General features: G+C 46.7%; 1 protein-coding gene across 1 annotated transcript in view; it reads left to right on the top strand.

The window, feature by feature from the left end:
- EXT2 (exostosin glycosyltransferase 2) overlaps positions 1-26,300 on the top strand; it is a 139,933-nt gene that overhangs the window by 21,232 nt on the left and 92,401 nt on the right. The window contains exons 5-7 of the mRNA XM_046015693.1: positions 7,694-7,889; positions 9,702-9,841; positions 12,523-12,616. Coding sequence (XP_045871649.1) covers positions 7,694-7,889; positions 9,702-9,841; positions 12,523-12,616 — 430 coding nt within the window. The remainder of the gene's footprint in view (positions 1-7,693; positions 7,890-9,701; positions 9,842-12,522; positions 12,617-26,300) is intronic.

Raw genomic sequence — 26,300 nt, 5'->3', positions numbered from 1 at the left:
GATTTTTTTCCCCATTTCACTATAAAAATTATAAAATTTATAAAATTATAATTTATAAGTTTATAAAATTATAATGTAAATTATAAAGATCTTAAAGCCAGACAGCAGTGTTTAAAAAATTTGACAGTACAGTGAATATTTGTATACCCATCACGTAGGTACTACAGTTAGCATTTTACTGTGCTATCATTGTACATGATTTACATTTTAAGTCTTCCTCTCTTCCCATTAGCCCACTAAATACAAACTTGGACGTTGAAAAACTTTAAGCAGTATTATCATTAAATATGAACAAAAATATGCCTGTACTGATTTTCTTTTGATCATCATCAAGATGAAAATACAAAATAATTCTTACAGAAGACACTGGAGAAAAAGATATAGTTCAATACTGTGTTTTTCTTAATTAAAAATTTTAAATTTAAATTCAGTTAATTAACATATATTATTAGGTTCAGAGGTAGAGATCAGTGATTCATCAGTTGCATATAACACCCAGTGCTCATTACATCACGTGCCCTTCTTAATGCCCATCACCCAGTTTCCCCATCCCCCTAACGCCTTCTCTTCCAGCAAGTTTGTTTCCTATAGTTGAGTCTCTTATGGTTTATCTCCCTCTCTGATTTCATCTTGTTTTATTTCTCTCTCCCTTCCCCTGTGCTCCCTTGTTTTGTTTCTTAAATTCCACATATGAGTAAGATCATATAATTTTCTTTCTCTGATTGATTTACTTTTCTCAGTGTAATACACTCTAGTTCCCTCCATGCCATTGCAAATGGCAAGATTTCAATTTTTAATGGCTGCATAGTATTTCATTGTATATCTATACCACATCTTCTTTATCTATTCATCTGTTGATGGACATCTGGCCTCTTTCTATAGTTTGGCTGTTGTGGACATTGTTGCTAGAAACATTGGGGTACACGGGCCCCTTCAAATCAGTATTTTTGTATCCTTTGGATAAAATACCTAGTAGTGTAATTGCTGGGTTGTACGGTAGTTCTCTTGTTAACTTTTTGAAGAACCTCCATACTGTTTTCCAGAGTGGCTGCCCCAGCTTGCATTCCCACAAGCAGTGTAAGACAGGTCCCCTTTCTCTGCATCTTCGCCAACACTTGGTTCCTGACTTGTTAATTTTAGCCCCAGTGCTGTTTTGAGACTAGCTTTCTGTAATGAGAAAGGGTGACCTGTTTGAGTGAGCCCAGCTGGTACCCTTTGGGGAAGTACAAGTTTCTGTCGCATATCTAGGATCTTAGTTTGGCATATTTACGGAGCACTAGATATAATAGATATTATAATATAAATACATTATAGTAGATATTATAAAACTACAATGGTCGGGAAAAGTCAGTTGAACTTAGAAAAAAGATTTTATTTCTCTACTTGCTCCTTCTGTGAACATGTACTTAAATTTAAGTCAGTTGTGTGATTTTTGAAAGTTGTCTTTGAACCTTTTGCTTTTTTCCCCCCTGAAGTTGTTCTGAAAATTGTTTAAGTTCACTGAAGTTCAGATCAAACCTTTATTGAAGGCCTGTTAGGACCAAGCATTGCTAGGCTGGTGGTTCTCAACAGGGGAAGGGGTTGATTTTTGTCTCCCTAGGGATATTTGGCAATATACAGACTGTAGTGAGTTTGGGGGTGTGTGTGTCAGGGGTCCCCGAGACCACCTCCAGTTTCAGTGATCTGCCAAGAAGCTCAGGACTTAGCATATAGTCCCACTCATGGCTATGATCTATTAAAGCACAAGGGGACAACGCATAGTCAGCAAAGGGACAAGGTACACGGGATGGAGTCCAAGGAAACTGGGTGCAGGCATCAAGGTCCTCTCCTAGTGGCGTCACACAGTCACCCGGGATGTGTTTAACTCCCTCAGCAACGAGTGGTGACAGTGTGTATGGACTGTTGCTCACCAGGGCACTCATCAGAGACTCTGCGCCCCCAGTTTTCATCAGGAACTAATCACACGCACAGTCTCTGCTTGGCGTGTACTAACGTTTCAGATTTTCAGAAGGAAAGAGAATGTTCAACATAAACCATATTGTTTGTACAGACGGTTTGGGCACAGCAGCCACTCTTACTAGTTCTGGGGAGGGTAGGAGCTCCCCTAAAACTGAAGTTCCCATACACCAGCCGAGAGCCAGCCTTGCAGACGAGAGCAGTCGGACCTGCTGTGCTAGCGCTGTTTTGCATGGAAGGCTCCTGACATCTAAAGGGTGGAGGCCAGGGGAGCCCCAAAACCTCAGCAGTACCCAGGGTGCATCAGAGAACTGCTGGGTCCCCCTGACAGGAGGTTGGGGTGGAGGAAGCCCAGGTCAGGCTTTGAGGGAGCAGGGGAGGGTCAGGGCCTCCCTTCAGCTTGGTGGCCTCTGGGCGTTTCTGTCGGAAGACTGCTTGAACTCTAGTCTCTTTCTTATCTAATCTCTAGTATAATCCAACTCTCGCTAAGGCTAATCGCTTTAGGACTATTCCTTCCCTTCAGATGTGATGTAGGGAAAATACCCACTGAAAAGGAAAGATTCAGTTAAAACAGGAGAACAAACTGCCTCTGAACAGTAAAAATTATTTTCAGGCGATTTCTTCCAAAGATTGAAACTGCCGTGGTGGTGGCATTTTCTTAGTAACTTAATCTCCCTAGTTTTTATGTATCATTAGACTGAAATTAAGATCTCTAACTAGATCACGGGAAGTCTCAGGCTCTGAAGTTCTCCATGCAGTAACTGGGCGGAAGACCAGTAAATCTGTAGAGAGGGGGCGGGTGGTGAGGGACTGCCTGGGGCGCCCGCGTCCCTCTGCTGGTGGGTCAGTGGATTTCTGCTACTGGCTGGACCCACACTCTGCTTCCCTCCAGCTTGCAGTTCGGCCCTGAGGTTGTGATGTTTTTTTTTTTTTTTTCTTTTTTAAGATTTTATTTATTTAGTTGGCAGACAGAGATCACAAGTAGGCAGAGAGGCAGGGCTGGGAGGGAAGAGACAGAGAGGGAGGCAGAGACAGAGAGGGAAGCAGGCTCCCTGCTGAGCAGAGAGCCGGATGCGGGACTGGATCCCATGACCCTGAGATCATGACCTGAGCGGAAGGCAGAGGCTTAACCCACTGAGCCACCTAGGCGCCCTGGTGTTTCTTTTATAAACCACATGCCCTTCTCTCAGAAAGTAAAAAAGAAGAAGAAAGGGGAAAAAAGGGCAAAGGCAGACTCCAGACTCCTTGTGCTTTCCAGGCACTTGGGAGGAGGCAGTGTGGGTCACCTTCTGGCTGGGCCTTTGGATTTGTGGCTGTTTGTGAGAGCTGCTTTTTGAGGGAATTCCCACATCTCTTGAGGGCTCTTAGAGTAGTGAGAGCTTTGTTTTTATTTTTATTTTAAATCTCTCCCAATCTTTTTTCAATGGGAAGCTGAGGATTGTTGCTATTGATAGCTTCTTCTCACAGCTGCGCCGGGCTCAGCTGGAATTCTTGTCATTGTCTCTCTAAAAGGAACCAAATCGGGAGTTCACCACTGTTGCTATTGAGGGAGACTTCAAGTTCTCAGCATGATTTTACTTAAACTTAGGTTTCAGCGCAGCTGGGAGGAAACATGAAAGTCCTAGCTAGTAATTTTAGCCCTTAAAAGAAAAACAAATTCACCTTACAGCTTTGTTTGCTTAAAACTAAAATGGGCACACTCCGTCAGCCATCTGTCAGGTCAGGGAGAACGAGCGTGCGAGCCGGGGGAGCCGTTTTTAGACTCCTGTGCACACCTGCACAGTCATGCTGAACACAGAGTAACGGTAGAGTCGGGATCCAGGGATCCTGGCGGCCGAGTGTCTGAACTAGAACTTTGTTTCTCACCAGCGGGACTCAGCTGGAGGCCTTCTTTCCCCAGGAGCGCCTTGAACATCGGTATTTCTCTCTGTATCTGGGTGGATGGAGAGTCTTGATATTGTCTGTGTACACTGAAAACCGTGAGTTCATGTCACCATCTGCAGATCCATCCAGCACCAGAACGTCCTGGTCTCCGCCCTTTGCCTGTTTGTAGCTCTGTTCTCCGACAGGGAGCAATCTGGCTCTCATTTATCCTCAATATATCTACTGATTTGCTCAGCCCTCTTGTACGCAACCAACCCTGCCGCCCCTGCCTGCATCTCCCCTCAGACTCTGACTCCCCCACTTTGTGCTCCCACTGCTGTATTTTCCCCACTTGCCCCAAGACTTACCCTCCGCTGCCTTCTGGGTTTCCAGCACCCCACACTAGGGTGCTGGTACCGTTGCTCTCACCCTCCGCACCACACAGCACCCTTCTCAGCCAGTCCAGGCTCTAACACTCTGTCCTGGGATTCCCACATGCCCTCCTAACCTCACTTGTTCTCCAGCGTCCCCCTGGGTTGCCATGGCTCCTTTTACCCCTGCCCCCAGTGCCGAAACCTCGGGTACCCTTTCAGGGCTCTCATACCCTGCATTGGGCCACCTCCCAGCTCTTTCCCAAGTAGACGCCTTCACCCTAGAAATGCTTCAGCACTCTGGCTGGGCCATTTCTCGCCCCACCCACTCCTGTAGTATGACTGTTTTCTTTCTAGAACTCCAATCCTCTGCGCCCTTCTATAGGGACATCCTCCTGATATTGGGTTCCCCAATAATGGGTCCATGGTCAAAGGAGCGAGACTGATACAAAGCAAAGGTCAAGCAAAGCATTATTTCTCGCCAAGCATGGAGAATCAAACTGACCCGCCAGGGCCATCTCTTGCAAATAGGCGACCTTTCTCTTCTTTACAGACCAGCTTTTAAGGGCAAAGGCCATGTGGTTGGGCCTGGCCATGAGATTGTAGCACAGAGAAAGCTGCACAGTCCTGCTAGGTCACACATAAATGGCCAGTTGAATTACAGATTACCCTATAGTACGTATTTGAACTAGCCTATCACCTTGGTCAGAATTGGTGCCCAAAGGGCACCCAAGGGGCGGGGCCATACTCCTTGGTAGCTAGGAGACAGTATGCAACCCCCACGGATTGGATACTTCCACCTGGCCTGACCCACCCTTGGATTTGGGCTTTGTTACTTGAGACTGGTTTCCCGGACTTGTTTTTAAGTAAGTTCCCTGATTGGGGGTGGGGCAGGGTCAGGATGGAGCTGCTCTGGCTAAATAGGCCCCTACACAGGGTACTGGCATGTGTGTTCTTATTCTAGACGGTGTAGAGCATTGCCAGTTTTATGCTAGCAGCTCTACTTAAAGAGAAAGTCTCCAGAGACACCCAGCAAATACCAGTGCTCCATGAGATCCATCACAGAACCAGTGTCTTAGGAATTGGAAAGACCTTTAAGGTCGTTCAGCCCTAACTTGATGCATGGCTGATTTCATTATAACTTGTTAATGAGAAGTTTTCTGATTTGAAATTTTAAAAAACCCAGTCTACTTCATTTCCAAATAGCTTTCATTGGTAAGGTGGTTTTAAACCCTGTTTGTCTTGTGAGTTTGCCTTAAGGCTTTCTTTTGTTTAAACAGACCAGTTTGATTGCAGAAATACTTTGAAGGGAGATGGTATTCACTTCAAGGTGACCTGCAAGTGCTCTTACGTGTGATCTTCCCATTACCACAGCATCCCTCTGTGAATTAATGCTTTACAAGAGAAACATTGCTGAGGCTCAGGGAATAGAATCCAAGAGTCTGTTTCAGTGTCTAGAAGGACTACTTTTAGATGTAAATATTCAGCATATTGTTCAATAAATCATAACTTAGGGGGAAATTGTGCAGGATGAGAGGAACCAGTCTGCGCAGCTGATCCAGACTGACTCCCTGATGGGTTCTACTTCATGTCTTTCCTATCTCCATTTACCTTTCCCCGTCTTTGGGGTCTGAATGACCATCAAGGGTAGCTCTATCAAGCAGACCTTTCTGTGATGGGAAACGATCTGTATTTCTGCTATTAGGCGTCCCCTAGCCACATATGGCCATTGAGAATTTGAAATGTGGCTGGTCTGACAGAGGAACTGAATTTTAGTTTAATTTAGATAGCTGTTAGATAGCAAGGATTTAGGGAATGTGCCAGTCCCTTTCTTTCTTAACTGTGATGGGGGAAGTACCTTTTTTTTTTTTTTTTCTTCAAAGATTTTGTTTATTTGACAGAGAGAGATACAAGTAGGCAGAGAGGCAGGCAGAGAGAGTGAGAGGGAAGCAGGCTCCCTGCCAAGCAGAGAGCCCGATGTGGGACTCGATCCCAGGACCCTGAGATCATGACCTGAGCCGAAGGCAGCGGCCTAAACCACTGAGCCACCCAGGCGCCCCGGGGAAGTACCTTTTGCTTGTAGTTCAGCAGCTTAAAGAAATTACCAGAAGAAAGGGTTCTGAGGGTTTGAAGGCCATCTGGCTGTGGGGTGTCTTCCTGTGTTTTCTGGAGTTTCTGTAGACGAGCAGGCTGGAAAGGGGAACATTCCCCTTCTCCACTCACTGCTTTGTGTGTTTGGGACCTGAAGCTCAGTGCTGAGTAAACCGTGATGACCTTTTCAGTCAGAGAATGGTTGTTCTTCAGCTGTGGATGTATGGGTAAGGTGTTCTTCAGCTACAACCTCCAAATAAGTATAAGAAACTTAAAAAAAATTACTGTTCCTTTCTCCCAGCGCAAGAAAAAAAGGAAAAAAGGAAGAGAGAGAGATGGAGTCATAGAGTATAGGTTTTGGTCCTTTCTTATGTGCAGACTCATATCCGCTTGTCTGATGGTATTGTCTGTGAGAGGTACTGCCCCCCAGAACTTTCCCTGGTTCAGACCAGTTGGGGGTAGATTCATGTGAGGACTGCTTCAAGGTCTGATGGGTGTTTCACTTCTTCCTGGAACCTGCTTTATATTATTCATTTCTTTGATGGTGAATGCTACTGGTTCCTCAACCTATGTAGTGTTTATGCTCTGTAACCTCTCTGCCCTCTGGGAATCTTGCCTTCCAGGAGAGAGTTCCTTACCATCTGGTCTCCCCCAGAACTCCCCCTCAACTTCTGGCTTACTAAATTGTGTTCGTGTGTTTGTCTGTTGTGAAGATCTCAATGGCAGTAGACCCATGGAAATCCTTTCTTCACTCTATTTTCTTTTAGACATCCTTGCCACCCAGATGTTAAGACTGGTTCCCTCCTTTGGTGAAGATGGTTTTCTCCACTCGTTGTTCTCAACACCAATTCAGTCTTCTGTGTGCGGGTGGCCTAGGGGATGGGGGCTGTCTTTCCTGCAGCACCTCCGTAGCCCAAGGAGGCCATTCGGCAGCCGGAAGCAGTCCTTCACCTCTTCAGGTTTTACCCCTGGTGCTGCCCATTGTTCCCCTCTCTTCGGATCTGACGGATGCAGCCAGCTCTCAGTTCCTTTTCACGTTAGATACCTCAGCCATGACTCATGGTAACACGTTGGTGTTTCTTCCAAATAGTCAGCCATTCAGCTTCTCTTTTTCCACACACACACACACACACACGGATTTCTTGCTTGCTCTCCGAGCTTGGCATATTATAAGCATTTCCTCAAAACCTGAAGAACTTCTCCCCAGTCAGATCTTCATGACGGCACGTTCTCATGGTGTATAATAACTGTCTATACTGAGCAATGCTGCAGAGTGCGATTGCCTAGAAAATCGAGACCTGTGAAGACCCCTGAGAACCCACTTCTTGCCCTAAGTCGAATGTCCGAGTGTGTCGTATCCTGACCGGCGGGCCGGTGGCAACGTTCCAGTCACGCTTCTTGCTCTCCTGCAGTCCCCGGCGGTACTTCCTACTGTCCTCTCAGATGGCTGTCCACGCCGAGTACAGAGAAGACCTGGAAGCCCTGCAGGCCAAACACGCGGAGTCGGTGCTAGTGCTGGACAAGTGCACCAACCTGTCAGAAGGCGTCCCCTGGGTGCGCAGGCGCTGCCGCGAGCACCAGGTCTACGAGTACCCCCAGGTGCTGCAGGTGAGCGTCCGTCCGCCCGGGAGAGAGCTCTTCCCGAAGCAGCACGCCCCAGCAGAAGGCCTTGTTCTCCCCGCGCTGCCAGGGCATCCACCCCAGGGATGAGGAGGACGTAGCCCGGCTCCCTGGCAGCCACGCGGGCCCTGAGGAGTAGCAGTGGCTGGCCTGCTGTGTGTGCAGAGCTGCCTGGCCTCTGAGTGCTCCTGGTCCCTGTCAGATTCTCATGCCCTCCAGAGCTGCAACCGCTGTGGGCTTGGGGAGAAGTCATGTGGCCAGAGTGGGCAACCGTATTTCACTTTTACCCCCGTATTTGTAAGCCCGTCCAGAGAGATCGCCTTCTCGAAGGGGGCAGCCTGTATCTTCCAATGTGCAGGCCCACAAGGCCGTAGTCCGCTTTTCCTGGGAACGGAAGGTTTTCATTTTTTGTCACTGTTTTGTCTGTTGGTATTTTGTGACCCTCGCCATGTCCTTCCTACTGGTAGCATGTCCTTTGCCTGAGTCGTGGCCATGCCACTGTTTCCATATGCCCGGGGAAGAGTAGTCCTTTGGGGGATATTTTAAGCATAAGCAGGATGCTTGACATTCCAGGGGCAGGGGGGCGAGGAAAGGAGAAAGTGAGTTTTGTTCCCTGAAATATTTAAAATAGTTCAAGGAGAAATAGCAAGGAGCTGGTGTGATCCTTTTTGTTCCCCCCATCTCCAAAGAGAACTGGGCCGTGCTGAGATTGTTAAAATACTTTCTCTTAGAAAATGCTGCATCTCCTGTGGAATGTCTGACTGATAACAGTGGTGATGCGAGCAGGAGTATTTATAGTAACCTTTGTCTAGACAGGAAAAATGGTTATCAGCACGTGTGTCCACATCTGGATGCCGACTCCTCCGGGCAGGCCGAGCTGTCCACCTGCACCCCTAGGCGCCATGACCGATTCTCTTCCTTGGCCCCTGCTGCTCTCTCGTGTGTGCCCAGAGGAGTTCTGAGTTCTTTTTTTCTGACCTTTCCTTTTCTCTGGCCGTAAAGATGAAACAGTGGTTTTTTGTTTGTTTGGTTGGTTTTTTGTTTGTTTGTTTTTAATATTTTTTCTTCCTCCCGAGGAGGCAAACACTGGGAGAAACTGAGCGTTAGAGAGAGGGTCGTTTCTTATTCTGGCTTACCTCTTGCAACCATTTGTTCTCCTGTACGTCTGTCATTTTCTGAAATGTTCCCCACATTAACTCGGCTTGAGGGAGGGAGGGGAGAAGCAGTTTTTGGAGACTTTGCTTTCTGTTTGATTTACTGTTCTAAGAGGGACGCATCTGTATGTTTTCAGAGGCACCGCATTCATGACATGAGTATCTGCTATGTACAGAGCACACTGCTCGAAGCCACGAGAAGTAGAAAGATGAGAGTTGATAGCTTCCCTCTAGGGGGTCTTCTAGAAAGCCTGAAATGCCCAGACAAATAATTCTGCTATGGGGTGGGCCGAGGTCAGCCCCCATGCCACAGTTTGTTTGCCTAGTAGACTAGGGCTGGAAGGAACCCAACGGAGGAAGGTCACATTATTGAGTTCCCAGAGAAAGGCTGGGATGTTGGTTCTGGACATTTCAGATGCCACCAGTAGCAGCATTAGGTGACACAGAAGAGTGAAAATACCAAGCACCGCGGCCAGTTAAGCTTTCCAAGTTCCCCAGGTGTGAGCTTTCATCCTTTCACATTTCCCGTCAGGATGTCTCGGTAGTGCTTGGCTTCAGCCCTCAGGAGAACTGTGGGGTCTGCGGTGATCCGAGTGCGTCAGCGAAACTGGTGTGTGACCCCCCACCTCTGCTTGCGTTCCTGCAGGAGGCCACGTTCTGTGTGGTTCTTCGTGGCGCTCGGCTAGGCCAGGCAGCACTGAGTGACGTTTTACGCGCCGGCTGTGTCCCAGTCATCGTTGCAGACTCCTATATTTTGCCTTTCTCTGAAGTTCTAGACTGGAAGAGGTGAGTGTTACCTTCTAATAAACTTTTTATACCAATGGTTCTGTGTGTATTAGATTTGGAAAGCCCCCTGGGTAGTTGTACTGCGTACCGAGGTTGAAGAGCTGCTTCTGTAGATTGTTTTGCTGTATTTTCCGTTGGAAGAGTTAGTCTGTTGGCCTAGAGCAGAGGTTCACGAACTGAGGCCTTGGGGCCAAATATGGGAACCTGCCAGGTTTTGTAAATAAAGTTTTATTGAAACACAGTCACACCCACTGACTCACAAATTATCTCCCGGCCATTTCTGTGCTGCAGTGACAGAGGTGAGTGGTTGTGATGGAGAAGATATGGCCCACAAAGCCTAAAATACATACTATCTGGCATTTTACCAAAGACATTCAGCAACCTTGGCCAAGAGCAGTGGTTCTCCACTGTACCTGCACAGTCTGCCCACGGGAAGGACTTTAAAAAAATTCTTGGGCCTCCCCCTCAGGAATGCTGCACCTCAAAGCTCCGTGGGTGTGATTTGTAGCCACAGTGGCGAGCACTGCCCTAGAGACCCTGCAGAGCTTGCCTAATGTTACTAGCTGGAGGGGGGCGGGCCGCCACGTGCGTGAGAGCTTAGAGACCTGCCCACGCGCGGATGGACACATGTGGGCCCCGCTTGGTTAGGGCTGCCACTGCTGTAAGGGACAGAAGAACCCTCTGGTCTCACGTTGTTTCATTGCTCTAGGACTTGGGAGGTTAAAGATGGTTGAAAATTAGCTCCCTTTGTGAGTACCTGTGAGGCTTGACTTTGCCTCGGATACTTATCTTCTCCTCTCCCATCTATTCTGATATTTCTGTTCTTGTCTGATCACCATACCTGTTTGAATAATGCAAATAGCATTCATTCTTCTGTACCTCCATTCATCTCATGGTTATCGGAAAGTCTTCTGTGAATAACGCAGTCTCTGCTGTTAAAGAGACTGGGATCTTGCAGGGACAAACCAAGCATTCTAATAATGTATGATGAATGCTGTGGTAGATGCCTGCACAGGGGCGGAAGCCCGGACAGAGGCTCATTCTGCCTAAAGGATGAGGCTGTATAGTTTTCTTTACCCTAGGGGCGTGCTGAGCCACTTCCAATCATTTGAGCGTCTGTGAAGACATTTGTTGAGGGCCCTTTACTTGTGGGGTGCTGTGTTAGGTATGGGAATACAAAGATGGTCAAGGTCAGACCTTGCCTCCAGGAAGCCCCTCGCCTAATGGTGGAAGATGGACAGATAAACCAGCAATGGCTGACTATAGAGGCAGCCGGGCTGGGTGGGGTAGGAGGAGAATCTCGAGAAGGAGGCACACACCATTGCCAGCAGTGGAGCTGGTGAGGGCTTCATGGAGGCAGTGACCCTGAGCTGAGGCTGGAAAAATACTCCTGTGAGAATCCAGACCGGCTTGGGTCGTTGTAATTATGTGTAAGTTTTGGAAGGACTCTGGATTTGGAGCCAGAAGGTCGGGTTTCAGGTAGCCAGCTCTCTCACTGGCTAGCTTTGTGATCTTGCCAGATCATTTCTTTTGTTTCTTCCGTCCTTTGAGCCTCAGTTTTCCCATCTGTAGGTAGACGTCGTAGACTTACTTAGCAGATATTTACTAAGTGCCAGCTGTGTGTGCGGGACCATGGACCAGGTGCTCAGGGGTGCTGGGGTGGATCAGGCGTGGTTTCCATCCTAACAGACTAGTCTTGCTGGGGCGCGGCTTTCAGACTATAACAAGTTAATTGGTACAAAGAAAATGGGAAACTCTGCAAAATGCCCTGACGGGTGGGTGATCACTGAGGCCTCTGTCTCCCTCACCCGCGTGTCTGAGCTGTGGCTAGTCCTGCTGGTGGCGCTGTCCTCACCGCTTTCCCCAGTGCTCCCACTGGATTTTGCGACCGTGTCCAGCTGTTCTGCTCCTGCTTTCTGCAGTTTTTTCTAACACTTTGGGCAAAATGATCCCACTGGCACTGAATAAGGTCATGCCAGCTCTGCCTAAGACCGGCGTTCTCTCTCAGTGAAAGCCACGTCCTCACCACAGCCTCCAAGGCCCTGTGTGCTTGCTGCGCCCCGCCCTCCCGTTTACCTCCTGGTTTTCTCCATCTTCGTTACTCCAGCCAATGCCAGCCTCGGTGCTGTTGCCTGAACATTCCCAGCACGCTGCTTCCTCAGGGCCGTCTGCCTAGAATGTGCCCCCAAGGTGTTCTTGTGGTGCTCAGCGCCGGCCTTTGTCCGATTTGGTCGCTATTGTAATCGCAGCACTGGCACATGATAGCGGCTCCATAAATGGGCGCCGAGAGTGGCCTCGAGTGGGTAGCTAAATGACAGAAGTCCTGGTTTGTTCAGAGCAGGCAGGGAAGGAAAAGAGTACAACCAGGGAGGAGGACGTGCACACCCACAGACCCCAGGGCATGCAGAGCATGGTTTGTGGAAGCATCCGGAAGGGCCCCAGTGTGGCTGGAACGCACAGGTGGTGGGGAGGGAGGTGAGGACACGCAGCAGGCGAGAGAACACTGTCGAGAAGGTGGGCCGGAGGAGACGGTGGAGGACGAGCCCTCCAGCCCTCTGCAGAGGGAATGCGGGATGAGGGAAGGTGTGGCGTAGTTTCCTGCTCTGGATAATGAGGCGGTCGGATCTGCAGGGGACCTTGTGCAGAGGGTGTGTATGTGACTGTCCTGCTGTCATCCCCAGAGCATCTGTGGTTGTGCCGGAAGAAAAACTGTCCGACGTGTACGGCATCTTGCAGGGCATCCCCCGAAGACAAATTGAAGAAATGCAGCGGCAGGTAAGAGGCCGGGCAGCCCTGCTGGGGGGTGACGTGGGTGGTCCGGAGGGTGGCCTGCCCCGTGGGGGTACGCGTGGACAGAGCCAAATGTGTAAGTGGGGTCATTGCCGCCGCCTGATCGACCCACCGTCCTGAGGAGAGGAAAATGGGCTCAGGTGAGTCACGTTGGATGAGGTTTGCGAGAGTAACTGTCGGAGATGCAAGCGCTCCCTAGGGGGAGCCTCTGTTTTTATGTTTTGGGGTCATAGTGTAGCAGCGTGTGCCAGATGCAAAACTGAACCTGTTTAGATGGTCGTTCTCACAGCAGGTGATAGTTGTGACTACGGCAGCCCAGGAAGTGGGGACATTTCAGGGTGATGCTTCTGAGTAGCTGCTGAGCAGGAGAATGTTGTCCCATCAGCGGGCGAGCTTCCCGATCCCGGCGGCCTCCCTCGCCAAGCGGTGCTCCCCGTCCCCCAGAGCAGTGACACACCCCTGCCTCACTGTCCGGTTTCTCTTCCACCTCCTGATGCCCCTTCCCCTGGCCTGCTGTCCACGGTCTGCAGCGTGCCACTCGGGACCCTGGATAGTCCTGCTTCTCTTTCTTTTCTCTTTCCCGAAAGAAATTTAGTTGGGCTGAAATGTCAAGTAAGTTTAAAAAAAAAATTGAAAAGACTACCCCAGATTGGTACTGTGCTTGTTTCTTTTCTGTTTAGTAGATTCTTAAGCTTTTTATTCTTGTCAAGATTACCCTTGTAGGAGATGAGCAGGAGAGAGGGTTGGAGGGGTCTCTGCACTAAGTCCCTCATCTTTGCCCCTCTTGGGATTCCACCGCAGGTGACCTCGGGTTTTTCTGCACTGATTTTCCTCAGCGGCTGCGTGGGCCTGGAGAACCAGCCACCGCGCCTTGTGCTGCTCCTCGGCTTCCACATGTGGTTGCTTCCGCTCATCTCCCATCTTCTAGAGCTTAGAGTGAGCGTGCCTTCATTTTAAAAAATTTGTCGTCATCGTCATTTTAGGGTTTTAGGAGGCAGGGGAAATTAGCGGATCTATTGAGTCTGCCCTGTTTATGACTAAACCACGGAGACAGCCACGTCCCCCGTGCTGGTGCTGCTCAGACTGCCTGGCCCGTGCCATCTCGGCTGGGCACCCACTCTGCCTGTGGCCAAGGACTCGCCTTCCCTGGACCTCAGTGACCTCATCTGTAACACGTGTTGGTGTTGTGATAGGAAAGCAAATTACAGGGGCCTCTGGGTGGCTCATTTGGTTCAGTGCCTGACTTTGCCTCAGGTCATGATCCCTGAGTCCTGGGATCGAGCCCCGCTTCTGACTCCCTGCTCAGCAGGGAGTCTGCTTCTCCCTCTTTCTCTGTTGTCTCTCCCTTTCCCTCTGTGTGTGCGCTTTCTCTCTCTAAATAAATAAAATTTTCAAAACAAAACAAACCAAGCCACAGTGGATTTTAGCCTCCCCTGTTTTTTTCAGAGCTGTTCATGTTCATTTTAAGTGTTTGGGCTTCTCAGTTATTACTTGACCACCGGTCTTAATCTGAGTTTCAATTTAGAAAATCCGTCTGGAGATCTCTAGATTCTTCATCTCAACCTACAGTTCTTACAAGTTGTGTAGGAGAAACTGTTCCTTTTCACAGAAGAATGGGTCTGGTGTCTGAGCTCTGGGTTTATCTTTTACGGCATCATGATCTATTAACGTAACCAAGAAGAGAGTCATCTGCCAAATCAGATACCATCTTAAGATTCCAATCTGACAAGGCCAAGTAGAAACCCAGAACCATCCTGCTGGGAAGAAGACTCATTGGGTTTTTGGAGCCAAGCTCCCCTGGCCAGCTTGTGGAATGCCATTGTCGCACAGAGACGGGTGGGGAACCACAGGTCTTGAGGCATGCACAGCTGGGCGTTTCTGAGTCTGGGCTCCGAATCTTAGAACTGCTGAGATGGAATGGATAGAGGTCATTAAAAATAGAGTACTTTGAGGTTATTTGGGTTCAAAGAGATATACTTGGAGTCAAAAGGGTTGGATATGAGCTCTGGCTCTGTCCCTGTGAATTATACCACAGTGATAAGTCACCAGAGCTCACCGGGCTTTCATTGCCACCTCTATGAAATGGTGGATTGATGATATGGCGAGATCCTCTCTCATGTTCCATTCAGCTATATAAAAAGTCTCTGAGCCTCTTGTCCTGAGCAAGAATATCACCGTCCTTGACAGCATGAATGGCCGAGTGTCTATCTCTGCTGCACGCCTCTAGGCCCGAGAGCCAGTCAGTTCCTCAGGTGGTGAGTGCCTCACGTTGGGTCACCTTGGACAAGGGCAGTCTGGGCACTTGCCTGCCTCCTTTTCCAAGTCTTCCTTCGGTTTTCTCATGTCCTTCTTCTCTGCTGCTTTCAGACCTTCTGAAGCACTCCACTGCAGTGTCCCATGGAGCTCCCCTTCCCCTGAATATTCTGTGAGCCCAGAACAGCCTCTTTTCTTCTCCCAATCTCCGACTTCTAGACTGGACTGATCTCAACCAAAAGTGAGATTATCTGGTTGAACTAATTCCCAGAGAGGTATAAGGATGACCAGGTTCAGCTACTAGATGCCAATAGTATATCCCTTTCCCAAGGTCCAAAAAAGTCTCTAGATACTGTTAACTGTCGGTGTGGGACAACATTGCTTTGATCGGGAACCACCATCCTAGCGACAGTGAAGGCCTCATCTAAGATTAGAGAGAGTTCTTTTGTTCTCTAGGACCCTTTGCAGAATTTGCTTGTCATTTTGCCCTCTGTTTACTCTTCATCGATTTAATGTGACCGTGGCACAGGAGTGGCACGGAGTGGCTGAAAAAACAGGACACACTTGGTTCTGGAAAGTTTTTACACCTTAGTGAATTCTCTTTAGGGAGGTCCAGTTTGGATCTTTTTGTAAGACGGGCATAAACTTTAGGGAAATCCTGTTGTATCCGTGATTGATGCCTTGGAGCCCCTGGTTGATAGATAGGTCAGAACAAGCTGAGCCTGAGCCACACAGTCTGAATGTCTTGCTCCGCAGCTGCTACCGAGTTCAAGAAGCTGCAGGGACAGTTGCAGCCAGCAGAGGTCTCCATCCACTTTTAAGTGACTCATTTTCCTTTGCACCGCGTAATGTTTCCGAGAAATCCTAAGGTGCTTCTGACTGGCATTGTCCTCATAGTCCGTCTCCAGAGACCATTTCTTTCAGACGAGGAAGAAGTAATGCTGAGCACAGGATTTTTGCTGTCTGTAGGTAGACGGAGCTCTGTGTCTGAATTGACCCCAGTGGAGCGGGGCTGCGATCTCGGTGATGGAAATATTACAGTGACATTTTGCAGCTCAGAGCTCTGGACGAGGGAGGTGGCAGGGTGGCTGGTGGGGACCGTGGTGAAAGTCTTCATCATGACTTGGCATTAGGATGAACCAAAGGAGAGACACTTTGCCTGACAAGGGCGAGTAAGTAAATTTGTCTCATGACTTTAGATGTGATGTTGAAGCAACCATAAAGTTAAGGACAAGGCTAGAGCCTAGAGAAAGTCCGTTATCTACTCCTGAAAGCTGACGAGGGTATTGGACAAGCTAGGGGAGGCTTATAGGTTTTCTTTGTGGGTAAATTAGAAACCAGTTCCATCAATTAGTAGAGGGTGAGAATTGTAACAGATAAAGCCAAAGCAGCAGTTGGCCTTTTATCATCCCATGAGCTAAATTAACTAGTTAACTTCGTGAAGCCCTAATTAAGTGTTGTTTTTTCAAGGGGAAATGGTGGGAGATAGTAATAAATCTGTGATCCCCACTCACAAAGGCCTAATTGTCATCTTGGTGATGTGTGGATATAAGCCTAGAGAAAGTTGAGAAAGTGGTGCACATTTTCCAAAGTACATTAGGGATCTGAAACGGAAGGAAGAACTTATGGGCCAAAGTTATCAGGGACAGCTTTGCTGGGGAGGTGGTGGCATTTGAGGTAGGCCTTGAAGGTGCAGAGGCCTAGCAACCACCTTTCTTACATTGGAAGACAGGAAGAAGTATGCAAGTGACTGTTTTTCTGTAGTGAGCAGGAACATTCATATCCCCAGTCTCTCTTGAATGACAGTGGAAAAGAAAGCAATCTAGGATCTTGGAAGGCTGGGTAGACACAGGACTGCAGAGTTGGAAATGTTTGTGTGCATAGGGAGGAAGGCGTAAATGGATCCGCGGTTTATCTGTCGAGTGGAGTTTCCAAACATTCTTTTATTGGTCAGTGGCTCCAACAGCAGTGACCTCTAACCTCAGCCACACTAGGAGGTGGAAGTCAGGAGCCTGCCTTGCCTTTGAACTCTTCTTTGTACTCAATTGACTGGGAGCCTTTGAGGTGGCAGAAATAGTCAGCATCTTGTCTTCTCCCTGGCCTTTAAGCTTGGGTGAGTTAAAATACCAGTTTCTTTTCATTCTTTTACACTGACCCATCTCAGTTTGTCTTCATACTTTCCTGTTAAGCGGACTGAATATTTGTGCTGCTGAGAAGTACTGGAAGATATAATTGGCTGATTAGGAAAAAGACAAAACACTTCTATTTAAGAAACCAAAGCCCCAGGCATGTGGCACCCTCACCGACCAGGACGATGGTGAGGCCTCGCTGTGATAAAGGAAAGGGCAGAACAGAACTCACAGCCATGCACGTGTGTGTGCACACCAGAGGTCATGCACTTTGTCCGTGGGACAGCCCCCAAAACAAGGCTTGTATTTTATTTTAAAATTATGAATTTATTTTAAAATTCTGAAATTATATGATTTCAACGCGGTGACTTACCCAGTTTTCATAGTCACAGTTAGAAGTCACAAATTGGAAGGGCAGAAAGACTATATGGAAGGGTCTCTGAGATGGGTCCTCTGCCAGTCTGGCGTGAACAGCGAAGATGGAAAAGCTGTTTCAGAAATTAAACTCTCCGTACATCGGATATATGGCTGACGCCTTTTCAGGCTTCACTGCGTCCTGGTGCATCAGTGTGAGACGGCAGATTTCCTTGATTCAGAAAAGTACATGTTTGTTTGTTTTTCATGTTTTGGATTTCTGACATCGAAAAGAGACTTGCCATCAGTTTGAACATTGAGTATGGTTTCTTTTTTTTCCCCTAAAGCTGTTATTGATGGGGTGTCTTAAAATTGAGAAAGTACAGAAACTGCTATTCTTGGTGATGCCCTTGAATCTTTAAGTGAAAGTTCAAATTTTGTTTAGCGCGTATATACAAACACGAGCGCGCGCACACACATTTTTAAATGGTGGCTCTTAAAATAATATACTTTATAAAGTTTTTATAAAGTCTGTCCAAAATGTTTGTTTTTCAGACTCTTAAATACAGAGAACAAACTGATGGTCACCAGAGTGGACGTGGGTGGGGGGATGGGGGAATAGGTGATGGGGATTAAGTACTCTTACGGTGATGAGCAGAGTCATGTATAGAATTCTTGAATAACTGTTATCGTACACCTGAAACTAATTTAACATTGCATGTTAACTCTACTGGAATTAATATTAAAAACTTAGTAAAAATGAAAAAAAAATGTATTTCTAAAAAAATGTTTCATGATTCAGTGAAAGGTGTAAACTCTCAGATGTCTAGAAACGTCGGCAGCCCTGTTCTCTGAAGGTTTCCCGTGCGGGTGGCTTGTCTGTCCTGTCCACCGACAGTCCATGTGCACTTGCCCCTCCCTCCCTCACCCTGAGCACACGGGTTTACGAGCAAACCATTTAACCAGAGCAGTGAGATAGGCGGGCAGACGGGCAGTCTGAACGTTTTCACGCGAGGACGCTGAGGATAGAGGCATGTAAAGTAACCCTCCCAAGACCGCACACCATGTGAGGGACAGACAGGGAGCACGCTCTTTTTAGCTGCCCACAACTTTATTCAAATCACAGAGCTGTGTGGCCTGGATAGAGGCAAAAAAAAAAAAAAAAAAAAAATTAGATGAACTTGCCAATAATTCAAGATGACTGATTATTGGATAGTCTTCTCAAAACGGTCGCTTGAGACATTTCAGGCTGGCTGGATGCATCCCTGGAAATATATTATGAAGAATATGGAAAATATTTCACTTCTAATTTCCAGAATCAATATTGTAAGGTCTGTCATTTTTTTATCCCCCCACCTGTGAAACTGAATTTTTTTTTAACATACTTCAACTGAACTCTGATGACTTTTTAAAAAATGTCAGATATTCTCTGCCTCCTTTTCTCCCCCACTCTTTGGCCCCAACAAGTCACTCCAAGCTGTTTCCCAATATCTGCTTTCGTCCTTGCCCTTTCGTACTGGGTCGGTTGCCCTTAAACATTGCATTGACCAGATCCCCGCAGTTCTTCCTGTGAAACAGACAAGCATGGTTCTGACACAAAGCTGGTCTCTTTGGCCTGAAGGAGAGCCGTGGGACTGAGCAGGGTCGCTTTATGGGATATGAATTTCATAATTTCTTTTCAATAGTACTGGATTCTCTGTGTTGGAGTTTTCCTGATTATATAAATTCCTGATTATGTAAATCCGTATTGCAAAAGAGATTGGTTAATGTACATTGTTTAAAGCAGGATAAAATGCTCATTTAATTGGAACTCTTAAGGAAGAGCATTTTTTTAATGTGTTTCACTTTTTTTCTTCCTTCCCCAACTTTGGTATTAAGAACCTTATTGGAAAAAGACTTTTGCCAAGTATCTGATGGGAAGCCAAGAAAAGCATTTTAATAGAACTGTCTCAAATTTATAGTGCACTAGGGCCTGTAAATAAATTCTCCCGTCTTTAAGGTTTGCGCTGATTTGCAGTTATTTTGTAGAACTTCTGAGATTTAAATCCTCACAGTCCAGATGGAGAGACCATAAAGCTGCTTTCCTTGGCAACCCTGGCACACCTTGTCCACGGGCAAACAGAAGCGAGCCGTGTGTGGAACCTGGTCTGGAAATGCTCACTTATCTTATCATGGTCCCAGCTTTAATTAGTTCAGTGGCATTTCCTAGAGTAGTCCACCTAAATATGCTCCAAATTTAGGAGAATTCGCATCTTTCATTTCATAATGCAAACCCATCAAATATAAATACATATTAGGCACCTGCTCTATTCCCAGGCAGATTGAGGGAGGTTTTTTTTTCAAAAGCAGGGACATGACACAGGTCCTGTCTTTAATAAAGGTTCTGGGGCTGCTGGGGAGAGTTCCTTCAGTGATATACCCACTAGAAGGCCAGAAGTGCTGTCACTCAGTTGTGCTGTGGAGAGTCAGGAGTAGATGGGAGGTGAAGGGAATCTTCACGGCTGGCTAGTCTCGGATAGGAAGACGGGATGCTCTGGGAGGATAGTGACCTCCACCCGGCAGTGGCTTCTGTGAGAAAGACTCGGCAGGTAGGGTGGAGCACAACGAGCAAGGCCTTGGAATAGCAGCGGCCAAGAACTTTGTAGAGAAGTAGAAGGCAGGGAAGGTCAGTGACAAGAGTAGTGAAATGATGGTTGATGGAAGCGGAAAGCAGTATTCACTAAAGAGATTGAGAAACAAAATCAAAGAAGAGACCATCGAAACTGTTCAGCCCTTACCTCTTATAAATGACATGTAAACTCTAGAGTTCAGGTGACTTTTTTTTTAAGGTTTTTATTTATTTGAGAAAGAGAGAGCACCTGTGTGTGCATGAGCAGGGGGAGTGCAGGCAGAGGGAGAAGTGGGCAGGACTCGATCCCAGGACTCTGGGATTATGATTTGAGCCAAAGGCAGATTCTTAACCGACTGAGCCACCCAGGCGTCCGAAGTCTGGGTGATCTTGAGAATGAAGTGTTAGGGCCAGGGTTAAGCCTGACTGGATCCCAGGTCTCCTCACTCCCAGTCTGACAGTTTCGGGTCAGGGTGGGGGAACCTAGGCATTGGGTACTACAGTATTTTCTAGACCAAAGGTCATGGTTCATTAGTTAGATCATGAAGTCAATTCACTGGGTGATGAGTGGCATTTTATTTATTTATTTTTAGTGAAATATAAGAGAAAAGAAAATATCAGCATATCATCCAGTAAAGATTAATACTTCCAGAAACCTCTATTTCAGTTACATATGTAGATGAGTCATAAGCTCAGTATAAAATATATTCATTTCGTAGCATGGGTTCCAGTCCAGAAAGTTTGAAAAACGTTGATAGTGACAATCACATGGGTCTCCTAGTTGGAGAGACCTGAATTCAAATCCTAAAGTGTTCCTCAAATCCTAACCCTGGACCATGGGCCAGTTCCTTAACTCGTTGAAAATTCCCTTTTCTTACCTCAGACCTGGGGCTACTGATACTGTGAAGCAGCTGATTTGATTACATCAAATCATGAAAGCTGGGTTCTGGTCTGCCTGCTCCGTTGCTCTGCCTGGGTTTGGGTTTGAATATTGGAAAGAACCTTCCAGTATGGAGTTTGGTCTTAAGGAACCACAGTGAGTTACCAACGTGGATGTATTATGCATTGGCTTCTGGGCTTGGAAACTTGAAACAGAATTTATTCCTGTGGATCTGGTATACTTTCTACATCTTGGCATGGAAGGCGGTTCACCTCTCTGTTTTTCTGTTGGGATCAGAATGGCTGATTAAAATCAGTGGTTCTCTAGCTGGCCTTAAAAAAAAATTCATTGGCACATTTGGATAAAATACTACTTTTCTTCTTTCCAGTGAGAAAGCATTTTTGTACCAAGACTTTTTCCCCCCTCTTCAAATGTGTTCTCTGCCAAATGATGATTTTATTCATTTTTTGAACTGAAAAATTAAAAAAAGAAATGAACTTTTTGATGCTTGGGTGGTAAATGGTTGAGGAACTTGAGTTTACTGGGTAAGAACTAAAAGAGAATTTTTATGAGCATTTAAGAGGACTGGCCAGATAGCTCTTAGAAATAACTGTTGTTCCCATCCCACCGAAAAGAGACTCAGTTTTGTTGTATGATTTTCCCGGTACTCTCTTCCTCTTCCTTTTTCTTCTCCTCCTCCTGCTGCCTCTGTCTTCCTCCCCCCATTCCTTTCTGGCCAGCTCCATTCCAGATTTAAAATCCCGCTGGAGAGTGGGGACGAGAGCTTCATCCCCCAGATGATTTGGGCCAGGGGCTAAAACACTGCCATAAATCTGTAGCTCATTTTAATGCCACGTTAAACCAGTGTGAGCGGCTGGTTTCCGTGGCCCCTGCCCTGTTTCTTTATGGGCTTCTTTGGCTCTTCTTTATAAAGAGGCCCCGCGGAGTCATTTTAAAGTTCTTATCAGTTTGCTGACAGCTATATGGGTCTTTCTGCCGAGTCCAGGAGCTCAGGCCTTCGTGCGAAACTTCTGATATTCAAATTGAAGAAAAATGCCAGGCAGGAGGGATTGGGTGGTGTGGCCGTGTGATTCCAAGGTCGGAGACTAGCGAGATCTTTAACCTGTGCAGGTCCAGAACCCTGCCATTGGCCCAGTGAGTCACTTTCTTGGTGGAAGCAGGGCAGTAGGGTTAGGCAAGGGAAGATCCTCCAAGGGCTTTTATTTTTATCCCTCAGTTAGAAAGCGCCATTCCACTGGCAGTTTGTGCTTTCAGGCTTCGGCAAGCGAGTTGGGCAGCCCCGAAGGGCTAGGGGAGCCAGGCGTGGCATGTACCTGTTTTTCTAAAGTCTGCCTGACCGGCTGGCCCTCCACTCGCATGTCTGCACCCGCTCCGGCTTGCCGCATCTTTGCGCACAGCCTCACTTATCAAATTTAAAGGGACGCTCATCAGTCAGTCTGCTTTGCCTTCCCTTTTAGACCAGATTGCTAACCCCCAGTAATCCTCCCAGAGTGCTTCATGGAAACGCCAGGCCCTCTATAAATGTCAGCCTTCGATGCCTGACCCTTTTTACCCTCTCACTTACAGAGTACTGGACTGGAAGCTGCTCCTCCCTCTTCCCTCCACTTTTCCTTTCTTTCTTTGCTGGAAAACTCTGTAGCAGACAGCTGAGGGGAAGGAAAAACCATTACCTGGATCGAGGCCAGCAGCTTGATGGGAGCTTCGAAATCTCTGGCATCTCCTGACCAGAATGTTTTTCCAGGCGTTTTGAAAAGTGCATCCCTGCCCTCTTCCTTTCAGTTTTCCAGCCTTGATTTCCAGAGTGGTTGGGATATGCCAATGTGCTGACAAGGATGTGCTGTCTGCCGGCTTGCTCTTCTCCTAACTGAAGCCTCTAGGAAGACATCAGTAGAGATAAGCAAAACCCGCTGGCTATGTATTTTTAAGTGCTGTGTACCCTTTTGGCACCAAACTCATTATTTTTCCCTTTTCAGAGAGTTTTGGACATGAGCAGTTTTGCAAGTGTGTTCAATTTAAAATAGCCGTTTAACTTGAGGTTGAGGAAAAAGCAAGGAATTTTTGTAGTAAGTCAGATTATATGGCTGTTGATCTAGGATTAATGATTTTCATTGAGCGAACAATAAAAATATACTGGTTTGTTTTATTGCTCATGTAGCTCCTGTGGGGAGAGTAATTAGGTATAAAAACCAAACGAGCAATAAAACTAAATAAAGTGCCCCAAACTCCAAAGCGATAGAACTACTTTTTTGTACATCTTTGGGGGACCAAACTGATATCTGGTAATCCGTTAAGACGTTTAACAAACTGGGTATTATTGTTTATGGTGTAATTTTAACAAACTCACTGCAAACATTTAAGTTATGAAAACTAAGTTACATAAAAATAACTTGAGGGCGCCTGGGTGGCTCAGTGGATTAAGCCGCTGCCTTCGGCTCAGGTCATGATCTCAGGGTCCTGGGATCGAGCCCCGCATCGGGCTCTCTGCTCTGCAGGGAGCCTGCTTCCTCCTCTCTCTCTGCCTGCCTCTCTGCCTACTTGTGACCTCTCTCTCTGTCAAATAAATAAATAAAATCTTTAAAAAAAAAAAATAACTTGAGTATATTGGAAATACTCTGTAAATATGCGATCATGAACAGTTCCTTTTCATGATGGGATGGTGGGTTTCCTCTTTGGACATTGGTTGGAGAGCTGTCTCTAGAGTAACATGGGTTAATCCCTTGTAATGAGTCCCCAGTATGGGACATTATTTCAAGAAATGGCCTCTCTAATAAAAGTGTTAAATATTAATTTGCAGCCTATATAAGAATTGCCCGACTCTTTGGGGCTGCTTTCCCAGAGAGTGGGACTATTTGTGAAGCATTTTTGAGAAATAATTGCTCATTACAGGAAACCCAGTGCGGCTTCTGTAAATTTGTTACATACTTACAAAAATATCTCCGTTTGTTTACAAAACAATAACCTGTCAATCATCAAGTGTTGTTATGTTTGGTAAAGAATTCACTCTATTCAGTTCTTCAGTAAGGGTTCAAGTGATCCATAGGATTTCTGTCTATATTTATAAATATTAATGTAGATTATTATATATTATGTATAGAGATATTCTGTCTCCCTCAGCATTGTGAATGTTGAAAGGATTTAGTCGTATGATGATTTTTGGCCTGGCTAGTTTTTGGCTTTGTAATAGCACAATTAATCTTATAATCCCATGATGTTCTTAGGAAGATCGTTGTAAGACTATGGTCACGTATATTGATTGCATGCTGAATCAGATCAGGGTTGGTACAGATGGAGTCTGTGTGAATCATTTCTGGCAATATGACTGTCTCTGTCCTTGTAACTTAAGACTAATTTTTTAGGGGCGCCTGGGTGGCTCAGTCGGTTAAGTGCCTGTCTTTGGCTCAGGTCCTAGGATAGAGCCCCACATCAGGCTCTCTGCTCAGTGGGGAGCCTGCTTCCTCCTCACCTGCCTCTCTGCATACTTGTGATCTCCGTCAGATTAAAAAAAAAAAAGACTGATTTGTTATATTTAAATGCGTACTTCCCATTTTGATAAGGACTTTAATAAGACAGCAGTTGATTTATATAGTCTTTCAGATTCTAATACTTTTCATTAAAATATTTCAGTTATTTGAAGTACCTATGTGTATTGGGGTGTTTTTAACTTTCAGGTTAATTTGAGCAGGTCTTGTTGATCTTATATAGGCATCAAAGGTCTTTGAGTGTTTCTTTTTGTCTAAACTGCAGACTCAGGGTTGAGTTTAGCAGTGAGTAAGGCATTTTGGCATTTTTGGCGACACGTCTGAGTAACACACTCACTCAGACTCAGGGTTGTGAGGCGGTGTGTAGGGAGCAGGGGACCTGAGTGGCTTCCCTAGAGCCTCAAGTAACCCCAGATCTGAATTCCCCAAATCTCTGCCTAGCAAGTTGTAGGTAACTTTGAGTATGATGCACCGGCAAGCATAATCTTTGGAAATCTTTCTGGTGTAACCTGCAGATTGGGAACTACAGTGTAGACAGACTTGAAATGTCTCATCAGCTACCAGAGTCATTTTGTGCTGAGGCGAGGGAAGGATCTGAACTCCCTATTCACATACCCCTCACTCACACTGACTTCCTACCTGCTTTCTGCCATGGGGTGGTGGCGGGGTGGGGAACAGGGATATGGATTCCTCTCGAGAGTCCCTGCTGTGTGATGCTGCTCTTACTCTTGGGTGTATAGCATCCTTCAGGTGAGAAGGGGCAGGAGGAAAAACCGAGAACCATAGATGTAGCAAGTGGAGCAACTTCAAGCTTCCTGTCTGTTCAGAGTCCCAGTTTAGAGGATGAACATTGGGGTTTCCATTCAGGGTCAACAGGAGCGCTTGGCTTGATAATCCTTAATCAGAAGATGGAGCTTTCTAGCAGCCAGCAGCTGATAGAGGACTTGTGCCCCGGTCAGAGGGAACAGTGATAAAAGCACTGGACCCACACGCTTCTCAATTTCTCTTTTTCTGGGAATATGTAGGCGCAGTGGAAGGGCTCACATGTGACCTGTCTGTTGAGTTAGTATCCACAGCCAAGAAAGAAGAACCCGCCAAAGAAGATCTCCTTAGTGTTCTCTAGTTGGATTGTCACTGTGTGGGGAACAGGACAGAGGAGAGATCATCGCCCTGAAGTAAGCCTTCACGTCTGTCCTCTTGTTCCCTTCGCCTACTGTGTTTTTGTGTGTCGTACTTGACATGGTGGGGGCAGGCCTTTCCAACGTGCTTGGTTGGAGTGAGGCTTGTTTTACATTTGCCTTCTCTAATCCAACAAACTTACACCCACATTCCCCTGGTTTTAGCATAGCAAACAGGGAAATCTCACCTCTGGCAGACTCCTGTATAAGTCCGCTCCTTATTTATTTTTGGTGACAGAGCTTGATTAAAGTTTTCCAGTCTACCTTTCAACTATTTTATGGAAGCAGTGGGGAGAGAGAGCTGGTGAGCTACCGATCACTAAAGAAGCTTCCTGATCTGACCTAGGAAATAGTGGGATTCGGAGACTTGGGTAGCTCAGAAAACTTGGCACGGCAGAAATGAATCTCTAGTCTCTTTGTCGAGAAGGTTTGACCAAGCACAGTTTTATTGGTCAGTGGCTCCTGCTTTAGTAACCTTTCACCCCTGTGGCTCTTGGAGGTACAAGCCTCTGGCCGGCCTTGCCTTTGAACTCCTCATGGCTCCTGCCACCTCAAAGGCTCCCAGTCAGAGGCTTGTGTTTTGCTTGGGATCTCTCCTCACAGCAGGCATCAGCAGTTGGGAAAACTGATCCACCCTTAGAACATTGATATATTTGAAGGTGATACCCCTGAGACTTGAAACCTATGGCTTTCTATTTCAGGAGCTGTCTGTCATATGTCAAGAAACACAACTCAGACTACCCCTTTTTCTTCCCAGATCCCTTCTT

Source organism: Meles meles, chromosome 8, assembly GCF_922984935.1.
Source record: "Meles meles chromosome 8, mMelMel3.1 paternal haplotype, whole genome shotgun sequence".
In the NCBI taxonomy this organism is placed as follows: domain Eukaryota; kingdom Metazoa; phylum Chordata; class Mammalia; order Carnivora; family Mustelidae; genus Meles; species Meles meles.
Note: the sequence above shows the minus strand (reverse complement) of the source record. Positions and strands in the feature narration are given on the sequence as shown.